The sequence below is a fragment of the Ptychodera flava genome, chromosome 6 (genome assembly GCF_041260155.1).
Source record: "Ptychodera flava strain L36383 chromosome 6, AS_Pfla_20210202, whole genome shotgun sequence".
Classification (NCBI taxonomy): domain Eukaryota; kingdom Metazoa; phylum Hemichordata; class Enteropneusta; family Ptychoderidae; genus Ptychodera; species Ptychodera flava.
The window spans coordinates 8,458,746-8,473,625 of record NC_091933.1 but is presented as its reverse complement, the minus strand read 5'-3'; the positions used below and the strand labels follow the sequence as shown (position 1 = coordinate 8,473,625).

General features: G+C 38.5%; 1 protein-coding gene across 1 annotated transcript in view; it reads right to left on the bottom strand.

Moving 5' to 3' along the window:
- Nucleotides 1-14,880, bottom strand: part of LOC139134753 (uncharacterized) — a 33,528-nt gene that overhangs the window by 5,621 nt on the left and 13,027 nt on the right. The window contains exon 3 of the mRNA XM_070701778.1: nucleotides 6,475-6,616. Within this exon, the coding sequence (XP_070557879.1) occupies nucleotides 6,475-6,616 (142 nt within the window). The remainder of the gene's footprint in view (nucleotides 1-6,474; nucleotides 6,617-14,880) is intronic.

Here is a 14,880-nt window from a genome sequence, read left to right as displayed (position 1 = left end):
CAAAACTATGTCTCATAGGTGAACACTTCCAAAATTTTAATTGAAGGCTATGGGTCATCCTTAATAGATCTTACTTTGATACATATCTATCACGGAGTAAATATGGTTGTATTATCTGTGCATATTTCCATCATAGGCCCTCAATGTGTAAAGTTATAAGCTAGGTCTCATAGGTAAACACTTCCAAGATTTTTGTTTGAAGGCCACTGAAATAGAAACTTCGTATGAATAAACAAATAAAAATAAACTAAACAAATACCTATCAACTATCGTACATTTTGTGTTACATTGAACAGCATTCTAGATGACCTTCTATAACACATAATGATAAATATATGAGCCTGTTTAGTTATGCCTGATACTATTTATCACATTGTGTTATGGTGTGATCATTCGATGACCTGACATTTAGAATAACAATGCAGTATAACCATGTAAAGGCTCAGCTGACAAGGTGAATAGATGGCAACATAATATTTTTAGGGGGAGTTGAAAAATAATTGAAACAAGTGACATTCATGACAAAAAAGTGAAAAAAGACAATAAAAGTAATAGCTATCCTAAAAACAACAACAACAAAAATATCACAAGTTTGAAAAGAAAGCTATTTGACAACTGCTTAACCAATTCATGCAAAATCCGTCAAAATATGTGAAATATATGGCTTAAATATGTGACAGATGTTGCATGACAACAAAACGGATTATTATAACATGGCTTGGGAAAGGGTGATTACATACTTGTTGAAAGAGCAACTAAGTGATGGAATTAATTCTCCAAAAGTAGAGTATTTGATCGCCGGAAAGTTTCATATATGCTGAAAATTGCTTTGTTGCTGTGTATGTCGTCATTTATACTAGGGAACATAGCTGGCAAGCCTTGGAGCTTAGGCCCCAAAATATGATTGCAGAGCGGAAATAGCTGGCTTTAAATTTTGAAATGTCGCGCGAGCGGACTTTTGGTTGCTCTTGCTGCTCTCCACAGAGGCGTATGTGTGTATAGGGCTCACTTGGCACATGGTTTCGGCCGTTGACAATTATAAATATTCGTCAAAGGTCATCAAAGGTTATGCTCCATTCCGGCCAATTTCTAACATGAACCACAGCTCGGTGGCCTATGGGGCTTGCGGACAACTACATAGGGATATGCTGGGAATATACATGGGGATATGCAGATGCTTAGGTCAAGGGTCATCATACCAGGTGTCAGACCAATAATTCACTTCACGATTCGTTTGAAGATAGTTCGGTTAAAAAATAGAACTAGTCTATTCGTTGAATCACAGCTCATCAGCACTCAGGTAATGGCTTAAAAAGCTAGACCATGAGTTAAAGGTGTTTTTTTAGAGTTCAACATGAAATTCATTCAAACATTAGATCAGCGTGGCAGAATGTGAAGTAATATTGAGCTTTTATCCATCAAGTTATGAGAACCGCCTCAGGCGTATCAATGGGCCTTGAATTTTGCTGAGTCATCATATGGGCTACTTATTGTTGTCTTTGCTCAACATTTTGATGGACTTGCCCACCCAATCAGTTTGTTCAGCATCAACATAGTGTTTTTTATTACAGTGGGCTCTGTCACGGTTGCTTGGGTTGGCTTAACAATGGTTCATTCGGTCATTCACATATGCACTCCGTCCAGTGGTTAGTTTTGAGAAAATCACTTAGATTGCCTGTTGCTGTGGGCGTGGTCCTTGTTACTAGGAAGTGATATTCTGCTTTTGGATTACCAATCACAGTCACTTGTAAAGGGCCGAAAGTTTAGATTGTCTTAAGGGACCGTTCAGTTTTACGGCTGGGGGGGGGCCCGGCAAAATCCAGGGGGGGGGGGTCATCATAATTTTGGAATCCAAGAAGGGGGGGTCATCACTTTTTCACTGGTAGGAAAGGGGGGGTCACCACATTTTCAAAAAATAATACCTACAATAAAGTCCACTTTATGCCATGGCCATGATTGACCCTCTTTACCGGCGGGCCGCCTTCGGCGGCCCAATACAATAAATATACTTTATGTATTACCCATGACCCTCTTAGCGGGCAGACGCCTTTGGCGGCCCACTCCAATTAGGTTTACTTCATGCAATGGCCATGATCGACCCTCTTTACCGGCGGGCCGCCTGCGGCGGCCCACTACAATAAATTTACTTTATTGTAATACCCCACGACCACCTTAACGGCCGGACGCCTTCAGCGGCCCTGTTCAGTAAAGTTTACTTCATGCAATGGCCATGATCGACCCTCTTTTTACCAGTGGGCCACCTTTGGTTGCCCACTAGAATAAAGTTGACTTTACGTAATGGCCCATGACCCTCTTAACCAGAGGGCTGCCTTTGGCAAACCACTCCAATAAAGTTTACTTTATACAATGTCCATGGACATAAGTTGTCTGTGGAAATGAAGTTAAAAATTGCCCTACAGTAGTCCTAATTAACAGACGTTTGCATGGATGTGGCTGAGAAGTTTGTACACTGGCATCTCTGCTACACGAATAAAGTGCGCTGCGTACCGGAGTTCAAATCCAAACCGTGCGGGTAAATTTGACATATGGGTTTTGGTTATTTTTCAGCGGGGGGGGGGGGGGGGGGTCATCAATTTTTTTCGTCTGACAAAGGGGGGGGGTCATCATTTTTTCGCGAAAAATGCAGGGGGGGTCATCATTTTTTTGAACACCGGCGACAAGATTTTGCCGGCCCCCCCCGGCCGTAAAAACTGAACGGTCCCTAAGCCTTCAATTGAAACTAATTTCCAGACCAAGCGTGTGTAGGGGGACTTTGTTGCTAGTGAAAATATCCAAAACTGCACAAGTAGGTAGTCGGTCAACCATATATGTTTGGAACAACTTTTGGTCCAAAGTGACCTTTCTCCTGAAAACCCGAACTCTCTAGCCCCTTCTGCGCAGCCTACAGTTATATGAATATTAATGGCTGTGTAAATGAGCTATGGCTTCTGAACGGCATCATTTCCTCATTCGCAAACTAAGAAGGGGCACCCATTCTAATCCAACATACCAAGTTTAAAGTTAATCCGTCTGCTAGTTCTGGAGAAGAAGAGTTTTAAAGATTTGCAGGGACGTGCCAATTAAATGGGGGGGGATTTCGTAAAATCCAATATTGCCGCAAAACGCCATATTTCATTTTCTTCTAATTGGCGAACATTAAGGAGGTTAAAAGGCAGATACTTTGTGCCAAATTCATGAAGTGGATTCCCTCAGCTGTTTTAGAGAAGAAAATGTTGTTAACTTTTGACAAATTCCAGATAGATGGCAGGTTATATGACCAATCGAAATTTGTAGGGTCAGGTGCACGACTTCTCATAGTCAAGGATCACCCTGACAAGTTTGAGGAGTTTATGTCTTGCGGTTTTCTCAATCTAACCCGACAAAGAATTTACAAAATAATCGGCTGAGTAAAAACACTAGGGACCCAGGCCTGGGAGCTTGGGTCACTAATGAAGGTATAGTATGTGCGTATGATATGTTTGTTGCATGCCTCGATGTGAATGCAAATCAGTGCAATTATTTGAATAGGAACACCCGGGGAGTTAGTGGGCCGCGCGAACGATGTACTGGCCGGTTTCCATAGTTACCCAGTTCGGTGAAGCCCTTCGACGTTTTCGACGTCAAAGTAGACTACGCTTAACGCTAGATGTAAAATATCCATTCCTGCCCTGCTATTTTGACTTTCGTTAGGATCTGTTAGATGCTGGTCGATAATGATGAGATTGTTTGAGAATGCCTTGCATGTAACTAACTGTCATAATTATAGCGTTAACTTTGAAGAGGGCATGTAATAATATTATTATTGCCTGAATACATGGGTTTATGTGACCTCGCAGCGGGAGACAATTTGCCCTCCTGGCGTCGGGCAAAATTGTCACCTGCTCTCGGGCAAATAAACCCATGTGTTCAGGCAATAATATATAATGTGGCACCTTGATTATCAGAAACCCAGCATACCACCACCTTTTAAGTACATTCACCGCCCGGGCCGTAGAGGAAACATTTGTTCCATGGCGCCCTCTACTGACAGTTCTGATGGGCGCATTCCATATTCTGTGAGCATAGTCAAATCGTTAATCGGTAACTATCAATGTGGCATCAGGGTGTTGAATATCTCTGGCGGTCTCCTACGATTGAGCAATCCGAACAGGACCAGGGTGTAATATGAATCAAAATCCAATGTTATCCAACCGTAAAATGAAAGGTTAAAGCCTCAATAGCTGCGAATGTGTTACAAACTGATCTCAAAATATCCCCAGTTTTCCAAGTGATTTCTTTGAATAGGACCCATTAAAGACTGAAAAAGTGTATAACACTGTCATAAGTGTCGAAAGTAACATACAAATTCAAACATTTTAACATCATTTTAGATTTCCCGCCATTTTCAAAAACTAATCATGTGACAGACAAAATGAATATTACAACAACAAAATGTTGGCCATCGTGTGTTGTGTATTCAAGTAAATGGCATCATGCTTGTTTCTTGTATGATCACTAAGTGCATGTGCAGGAAATACTGTATTGTTGTACTTTTCCATGGGGGCACCATTTTATGAGTGCAGCACCCGTTTATTATTTAACCTGTTAAAACGTGTAGGCATGGTCCAACTCAGCGAGCAGTGATACTTCAATACACGTCCTTCAGTTAGCACATTTACACGAACCAACTTTGGTTTAAAAATAAAATCATGAAAATAATGCATAAATTCGCGTCTATTAGGGCTTTAACGCCAATAAAAATAAAAACTATGTTTCTCATCCGAGACATGTTTCAAAAACGATGCGGTGACGTGGGTTTTTTTTTCTCAAGTTTTTTTTTAATTCTTCAATTAACAAGAACGAGGAAAAGATATGAAAATGACATAGGAAAGCACGCAGAGATAAATGCACAGCAGTCAGTGTTGCTTTAGTATTTTTGTAGAGCAACAGATCTGCGGTTTGACTTTTAGTGCAGCAATGTACAGTTTTGACAGTGTAATATAACATTAACAGTGATATATGCGTGCAGTTCTGAATGAATGTTACTGTCAATTATATTATTTTGTTTACGGTTCTGTTTATACAGCACTGTGTTATGCACTATCGTAGCTTATTTTTGCGTTTATTTTTTTATTTCATTTCCTCATAAGCAGAAAAAAGGGTTGACGCGGCGGGTCTGAATTGAAGCGCGCGAGGATGAGAAACAAACGTTTTATTTTTCTTGGCCTTAGGCTCATCCGCTGAAATTTGTCCAAGGAAATGAATTACTTAACATTAATCGGACAATCCTCTGTGCTGTTTTGTACGATCCTCCGACCGTTCAGAAAAATCACGCTGGCGACCAAATACGCTTGTTTTCAATAATTTTTAATAAATTTTGTGAGTAATCGCATCAACGCACCTTGATCAACTTTCAGATGATAGTGCGCTGTCCCCAATATTACCCACTTGAACCATCAATGGAGCGTTCCTATAGCGTTTAAGTGGTCATAGAAAAATCACGACGACAGTACTGATACGAACATACGGATTTGAAGGAAAACAATTTGCCCCCGATCAATGTCTCTCCCTGTAATTGGGCAGATTCTTTAGCGTTAAGTTAGTATACACTCCACAATAATACATCTGGTTCAATGACTAGTGTATTGGAACCTATGCTGTAGTGTACTACCTCACATTGCAGTCTGTACATTCTAGGTCATGCTTGTGACTCCGTTCATACTATGAGAATGGTCTCCAGAAGAGCAAGTCCACTCAGAGAATTTAGAGTATCTGCACGCCCCGAGAGATAACGAAATATGCAAATGATGTAATAAGTGTAGGACTTGATGAAACTGTTCAAAATCAGGAAGCACAGCAAGGGAATGTTGAATTTCATTATTTAAATTTTAATTATAATTTCGTTCGTTCCTTTATTCATTCATTCATTATTCATTCACTCCTCCCTTCATTATATTCATTAAACTATCCATCCATCCACTTATTCGTTCACACGATGATGTCATCATGCCGTAGCACTCTCTGACTTGATTCTTCGAATAAGTATCACTCCCTCCTGCAAAATCAGTCCACGTGTCACAATCATGTCGGGTGTTACAAGTATGGCTGTTATCTTTTTTCAGGTGGAGTTTTCGACTTTCAGAGACACCATAACAGGCACTGCGACTTTACGGTAGTGCCGTTGTATCTTTTGATTTGGATGGTGACATGTTTCTATATTTGCATAGTTTATTCTGCGTAATTTCCCAGATAGTACCGTTTAGGTATTTTGATGCGTGCGCAGAAAGATACCCCCCTCCCCCGCATAACAGGGATGATATGCAAAGAAGTAATAGATGGTGGACAACATGTTTAGCAATTTTCCACAAATAATGCATGTTTTGCGATTTGGTAAATAGAAATAAATCCATAAGATGTCAAGTTCTCGATATGTTGCTTGTTAAACGACTCTACATGTTATTTTTTCAGCTGCAAAATATCAAACGGATGTATTACCCATGATCCTGGTGGTCGTGCTATGTAGACGCAATGCAGATTGGCCTCTTCCATGGTCTTCCTAATTTGCATTGCGATAAATTCGCCCGTTTCGTTCAGCTGTCGGAACAATTTACATTCGGAGCTCTTAAGAGCATCACACCTGGAAATAAAAAAAGTACATGATATTTACAGAATTTTACCGTGTCAAATTTAGCTGGTGCGATTTGTTGGTGTCCAGCAATACTTTTATTTTCAAATCAAATTCACACCTTTGGTGTAAATGCTTAACGTGAATTAAGAAAATTTCGCATGTTCATACAAGCCGAACAATTATTCAGACACCTTGCCTCTACCAACAAACCAAATGACAGTCTGATTTGTAGTTTTCAATTTCCCCCAATTTGCATATGTTTGCGATGTTCATTTCAAACTCTCTGCAACATGTGTTTTTGCAGAGACGGGATGTCTATTCTAATAATGTACGCAGTCAACTGGCACTTATTTCATCGGTCAAATCTGGTCTTATCTAAAACACTGCCTCTCAAGTCTCTTCCTCGAAACGAGAGAGAGAAAAGAGAGAAAGAAAAGAGAGAAATTCACACATCTTAAATGACAGACGATGCTCGTGAGCATGCTGATAACATTAAAACGGGGGAGGGGCACATTAAACGCATGAAAGGGTATACTCCGTACAATATGTGTTTTACAGCCGTTCCTATCCCAATGTCCGCACAAGTTGTGGGCGACTGAAAGACTTGGACAGTCATTATGCCTGTTTACATGAAAGTTGACATTTTACCATAGTAATGAATTTGTCGTAGATGTTTTAAGACCTCAGACTCTCTTGAAACATTTATATCGAGATGTTTTATGACTGAATGCTATAATTGCTGTCTGTTGTGTTCTAGTGTATGTAATAATTGTCATTTTGCTGGAGTCCTTTACCGGCCCTCATGACTGTTGACTCATCAAAAATAAATAAATAAATAAATAAATAAATAAATAAATAAATAAATAAATAAATGAACTTCTTCGAGTCCAAGGTTTCCAAACTTCGGGAAGGCCGTGATGGATGTTCTGACGCCTGGAAGGACGACGTGTTACCGAGTCACACCTTCACCAATTTTGCTGCAGAATCAGTTGACGATGTTACTACACTAATAAAGCAGTCGTCCTCAAAATCATGTGACCTTGACGTGTTGCCATCGAAGTTCGTTCAAGACTCTATCGATCTTCTCGCACCATTCCTCACTCAACTTTTCAACGCATCACTTTCATCTGGCATTGTTCCAAGTCACTTTAAATCAGCTATAATTCGGCCATTGTTGAAAAAAATCACATCTTGACGAGAATATCTTGAAGAACTACAGACCTGTGTCCAATCTACCTTTTCTTTCCAAAGTTCTTGAGCGAATAGTTGCCCAGCAGTTATACGATCATCTCAACAGGTATCAGCTTTTCACAAGATGTCAGAGTGCATATCGTGCCAACCACAGCACTGAGACTGCTCTACTACGCGTCCATAAAGACGTTATGCTTGCCCTGAATCAAAAGAAGGATGATCTTGCTTGATCTGTCCGCCGCATTTGATACGATCGACCATGATATTTTATTACATCGCCTCCGATCTAGATTTGGCATCACTGGTACAGTACTTTCGTATTTTCGATCATATCTTGCCCATCGCAGTCACCGTGTCAAGGTTGGGACTGTGTTTTCTCATCATTCGCAAGTGAAGTATGGCGTTCCACAGGGATCCGTTCTCGGGCCAATTTTATTCACGCTCTACACAGCACCACTAGAGGATATTAGTCGGCCATGATCTTGATTGTATGATGTATGCTGATGATACACAGATGTACATTATCTGTAATAAACCTGACGAAGTAAGTGCCGGAGTTGAAACGTGTGTTGATGATATTCGCGGATGGATGAGAAGTAACATGCTGGTGCTGAACGATAACAAAACTGAAGTTGTTCATTTTTCATTAGACTTAAAAAAAGATGCAGCAGAACTGAATAGCCTCAGGATTGGTGAACTTATCATCACTCCCTCTCCTTTCGTTCGGAATCTTGGTGTTATTTTCAACAGGGATGGCTTTATGTGTGACCATATCAGTCAGCTATGTAGGATCGCATATTTCTCTTTGTCAAAAATAGGTAAAATTCGTAAATTACTGGACAAGCCCACGACAGAGAAACTCATCCACGCATTCATTACCTCAAGACTTGACTATTGCAACAGTCTGTTTTATGGCATTTCAAATGACCAGTTAAATCATTTGCTCTCTGTTCAGAATGCGGCAGCCCGTCTAGTCACAGATACGCGAAAATATGACCACATCACTCCCGTTTTATTTGATTTACACTGGCTACCTGTGAAAGCTCGAATACATTTCAAGATTTTACTAACTACTTTTAAGATTGTCAGATGTGATGCACCTCTGTATTTGACTGATTTAATTGACCTGTATGTACCGGCAAGAGATTTACGATCTTCTGAGAAATTGCGTGTGACTCCTCCACGCGGCTATTTTAATAAGTCCTACGGTCAGAGAGCTTTTTCGGTATGTGCTCCTTTGCTATGGAATGCACTGCCTTCGGAAATTCGTTGCGCCAGAAATATTGCATCTTTTAAACGTTTTTTAAAGACCCACCTTTTTACTAAATTTTACTCGTAATTGTAGTTTTTCAAGTTTTTAACTGTCTTCTTGTATCTTTTTAACAGTTGTGTACAGCGCACTGAGACGTTTGTGGAGTGCGTTTTTTAAGAATTAAATATTATTAAAATATTATTAAATAAATAAGAAAATAAATAAATAAATAAATAAATAAATAAATAGATAAAAACATCAATGTCAATATATGACATGCAACATCACGCTGTCACAGCACGCACTCGCTATATATGCTTACAAAGCATGTGCTCTATGCAGGGATAAAATATACCTCCATTTTCTCTATAAATATACCGAATGACACAACTACAGAAGTGACAGCATGCAATTACAGCACTGTACATGTAATTACCTCATCAAAATATCGCAGTGTCTGAAACGTGATGTCAGATATTTTTATGTCGTTAATAATATCACCATATACCCTGTTTATGATATTATGTTTACCCATGTCTGCTCGAAGAGTACCAATGTCATACCCGTCCACTCTATGTAAGACAATTGTCCCATGAAACACTATCACAGTTGTCAAGATCTGTCTTCTCTTTCTATATCTCGAACATTGCACATTCTTTGAAATTGACAGTAAGATTACTTTTGACATGACTTCATAATTACGAAAGATACATAATGGTGAACAAAAGCCGTTGATGAGCTATTGACTCACATCTTTTGGTTTACACCATTGTCCGCATTTTGTACTATGTAAGACGTGCGGTAATGTAATTTCATAAGCTATCTTTGTGAACTTGTTTATTCATAGCTGGCATCCTCTGTTTAATTTCCTACCCACGCTTTTGTTCAAAATGAAATACGATACTAAAAGTTTGGTGACTGTTGTTCACGAAAATTGACATAAGTATACAATAACTATCGTTGATCTTATTTTTCATGAAAGTAAGATAATATTTTTCATAATGTAGTTTTGATGTTTCCAGTAACGTCGTCTAGTGACTGTAGGCAAAGGTCAATGCAATGCCCCCATTCCGCGGAATCGGCTGGCCTGACTTTGACGAAATATGAGACATCAAAAGAGGTTCAAAAATCAGTATCATTTAAGGTACGTGAAGGAAACGAACTGTGTTATGACAATCACAATAGGGTCGCCTTTAAAGCACTGCTTAGTGGTGGCGAAATTGCAGTTTCCAGTTTATTCTGCGTCACAAATGGTGTTTTGATAAATGGGAATCTCCCAATTGCATATCAATGGCGCATCTGGTGGCCAGTGAACACAATTGACAAAAGTCGCTTATATAATCCCAAAGCCGCTAGCCGTGATTCGGTTCGTTAACAACGAGTACACAGGCCAATTAGGCATTATTTGTGATGATTTTTCCTCTTATGATCAAAAATTCATTATGAATATTAATAAATTATTAATATGAATGTTACAGAATATTAAAACTTTTTTTAACAAACAATGTCGTCCATTTTTTGTAAATACCGTCTGGAAAACCCATCGTTGTTATAATTATGATTATTAATAAATTATGATTATGATTAATAAAGTAATTTTTTACACATTGTAACCTGCTTACGTAAACAACCCTCTGGAAACCCATATTTCGTTCATAGTCTATGCAAAAACATACAAGCGACACCATTGCCCACGTTCAGTCTAGAGTTACTACACAGTGTATACTCTGAGTAATGAGCTATTGGATAGCTCCAGTATTCTGTGGAGCATCACTAAATTTGGAAATGACAAGGACTGGTAGATGCATCATGCAGGCCTTCCCAAAACACATCCTGACATTTCTTGATTATTCAATATATACAAATCGTGAAAAATGTTACCTCTGTCCATCTGCAATTTCCTATAATTTTTTGTCTTTATTTTTAAATTGTAATCACAGCTTGTGTAGTTATTCTGAAATTCACTTTGCTGGTCCCTAGGGACAGATGTTAACATTCAGATACTTAAGGTGGAGCTGCATGTTGCCAACACAGATTTTTTCAAAGCAATATTTCTCATCGAAGATGACAAGGAAACCCTCTCATACTATATATTTTCCAAAAAGCAGAGACTCTAAAGTTTAGTATGGTAGCAGTAGTTTACTCAAAGGATGAAGTGGGAGTATATTTGGGGTAAAAACCCTTAATAAAAATTAATTTAAGTCAAAAACTTGACGTTATTTTCTGAAATGTAATATTTCACTTGAAAGAAGAGTATATGTAGAAAAAACAACTATTGTATTTTGCATTATCTATCCTCATTCTAAAATGGCGGGGGTTTAAATACTGACTCTCAAAAAATTGATTGAAGTCATGATAAGCAAAATTAAAATGCCTCCTATTCAAAATGTAATATCTGTATTGCCAACGACATTAAATAGTCGTTTTGTTAAATAGTATCTAAAGAACATAATGTGAAAATTTCAGAAAATTTGATCCAGCCAGAGTGGAGTTAAATTCTCTGGAAATTTCAAAATTGGGAGGAAAAAGAAGCCAGGAAATCGGGTGATTGTTGGAAGTGTTTGCAGGTAATATCTTTTACAATTTCCACCATTGTTTAACAACTAAGGCAATCACTCAGCCTGCCCCTACCGAGATTCTACCAAGAAATGCTTGAATCCTGGTCGGTATGCAATGTTGAGGTCAATGACTCTGAGATTGACATTACTTGTCAAACAATTTGGAACAACAGAAATGTTCTAATTGGAGGGCATTCTGTCTATAATCCAAAGCTAAGACAGAAAGGGTTTGAATTTATATTCGATTTACTTACCGAGGAGGGGTATCTGTCATGGGAAAAATTAACCAACAAAAACCTCCTTCTTTATGGAGCAATCACATGTCTCAGAGTTAGGTGGCCGGAGCCATTGCTGGTTGAACCGGTGTTTAAAGATGAATATGAATATGTGTTTTTTAATTGTAACTTTCGACCCTCCCACAAAGTTACCAGGGAGAGCATCAGAAACGCCATTTACAGTAAAGAGGAACTAAGTCCAATTAATGAACGATATTATGAAAGAGAATATGACTTTACTGGACCATGGTCTCCCATATATAGTCTACCATTTAAGGTAGCCATAGACACAAAAACACGTGAATTCCAGTTCAAACTTCTTCATCATATTCTATACACAAACTACGATTTATCTAGAAGAGGCATGGACCAATCACCGCTCTGTTCATTCTGCCAAAACAGCAACGAGACACTAGATCATCTTTTCTACACCTGTAAATTCACTGAGACCTTCTGGAACGAGTTTCACACATTTTTCGAGGCATCTCTCAGTTTGTTCACGAGACATAACTTAAATGAAGTGCTCTTTGGCGTTGACGGTTACTCTGACATTCATAATCACTTGCTACTGTTAGCCAAAAGACACATCTATGCCATGAAAATGAAACAGAGTAAACCACACTTGCAGCTTTTATGTTGCAAGTGAAATTCAACTACCATCTAGAGTACGAAATAGCTCTGGAAAAAGACAAATTAGAGAGACATTGCAACAAATGGATTTCAATTTTACACAAAATTGTAGATAACTAAGCACTGTACTTCATTTTTATCTTAAATTCATGTTACTAAAAAATGTTACCAATAAAACAATTTTAAATACAAAAAAAAACAAAAACATACGGGACAGAAGACTGGAGTTAATGAAATCACACATGAAGTGAATATCTCAAAACAAAATTTATCTACGTAGGTTTGAGTTACAGCTGAAAAATTTTGTTTTCTTCATTAAATATTTTATCAAATTACATACAACAGGTATGCCATTGGCATTACCAGTACTTTCTTTTCAATTAAAACTCAGTTCAAAAGAAAATGTTAAATTTAACCTACAAATGTACGTATTAAACTGATGTTTGACAAACATTGACAATGCATTATCTGACGCGTAGCAGTAATGTATTAGTAAATAACTTACACATAACCAGAATACAAGTACATATCCATGCATACTCAGGTTTCTACTCGTATACTTCCACTAATCCATTCATACCATACATTCTATGCAGCAGAATAATTATTAAACCGTCTATGAAAGCCGGGCCATAATTAACCGCCGTAGGCGACAGCTCTGGAGACCACTGAAGACACAATTGTCTGAGGGTAAATGGCAACAAATTATTTTATTATTGTCTTTATTGAAGCAATTTTTCCCAAGCCAACTGGGTAAACAACTTTTTAATATAAACGGCCAGCAAGCAACATTTTTTTTTAAATTCTCCAGTCCCTCCCAAATCAAATAGGCCATCCTTTATAACCGAAACTGTGTAACGAGGTCAATACTCTATAAATCTCTCCGCTGCATATAGTCAAAGGGTTACTGTAGTACCAGCTGCTGTTGTATAGGTGTCGTGTCGCAGTCTGTTCTCAGTTGTTGTTTATGAGGTGCAGAGGTCAGGGTTTAACTACTTGTCGTTAAATGGCTATGCAGTACAGATAACACTGGCAAGGTCGATAAATAATTAAAATATGGCAGTGGATAGTTTACGAGGTGATTTGTGCTAATCCGAACGGCATGGGTGTGTGTCTCGAAGCGCATAACGAACGTCAGAACTCTGCCCAAACGTTGCCAGGGACCCCTACGACCGATGTAAACACTGTATCTAGGGTACGTTGGCGATTGATGAAAGTTAAAATATGTTTGTTCACAATGAATATCGTCAAATTTGAATGTTACTGGTATGTTGAATTGATGCATCTAGATATCATGCATGACACAGATTGTTTGTAAACAACAAAGTCGCACACGCGCAGTTCCGACGACAGCCTCCCTTTAGTTATGCTGCCTTGTTCTCTCGCATTTGTGCGTTGAATAATTGGGTAAGGTATGGAAACGTTATTAAAGGCTATCCTACCATGGAACACTTTATACGTCGTATGGCATGCTTTCCTTGTTTTAGATAGAAATAACTCATGTATTGATAAAAGATATCAATACAACTACAGACAAATACCTCTGAAAAGCATAGACAACAAAAGGCTCTGTTCTGATAAAGTATTTAAAACATAATAGCATGTCTGGTAAATAAGTGATAAAATTATCAATAGTGTCGTCATTACAGGTCAAATATCTTCAATACTTTCTTGAAATATATAAGATGCCACGCCTACCTAACGCACATTGTTATGTCTGTTGTAACTAAACGGGAGAGACTGGTTGAACCTTTATGAGGTGACAATGTGTATTACTCCAACTCGACGACTCGGAACAGATTTGCATTCAAAGACGAACGTTGACAGACTGTGCTCTTCTTGTCACGTTGAATATGTGTTCGTGGCAATTTATGACATTTCAAAAGTAAAATGCATCTATTTGCCTACTAGAGTTGCATGGAGGTAAATTAAATATACTTTTTACCTCCCAGGTAGTTGTAAGTTGAAAATGGCATAAATCTGACACTGAAAAAATTACATCGAATACTCTTTGACTTTCTAGCCGGGACAGACGTGAGGCAAATCTCTCAATTTTAGGGGACATCAAGTTAGATGACGATGAGGAAGTGGGGTAAGATTCACCCTCGAACCGCCTTTGTTCTCGCAGCCATAAAACGAACAGCCTTTAAACCCCGGCTCGAAAAGGCCCGGGATAGTGATGAACTATGGTGTTAAGAAGATTATGAGGCGTTTCTGTCTTTTGTCTTCTTTTGAAATTGCAATCATTATATAAATATGTTGCTAGATTTTTGGATTAATTCCGCACGGGGGTTTAACCATGCGGTCAGTGGAGAAAAGGTACCGAGTGAGGTAGTTCAGCGGTATGGCCATTATGTAAAACAGAAT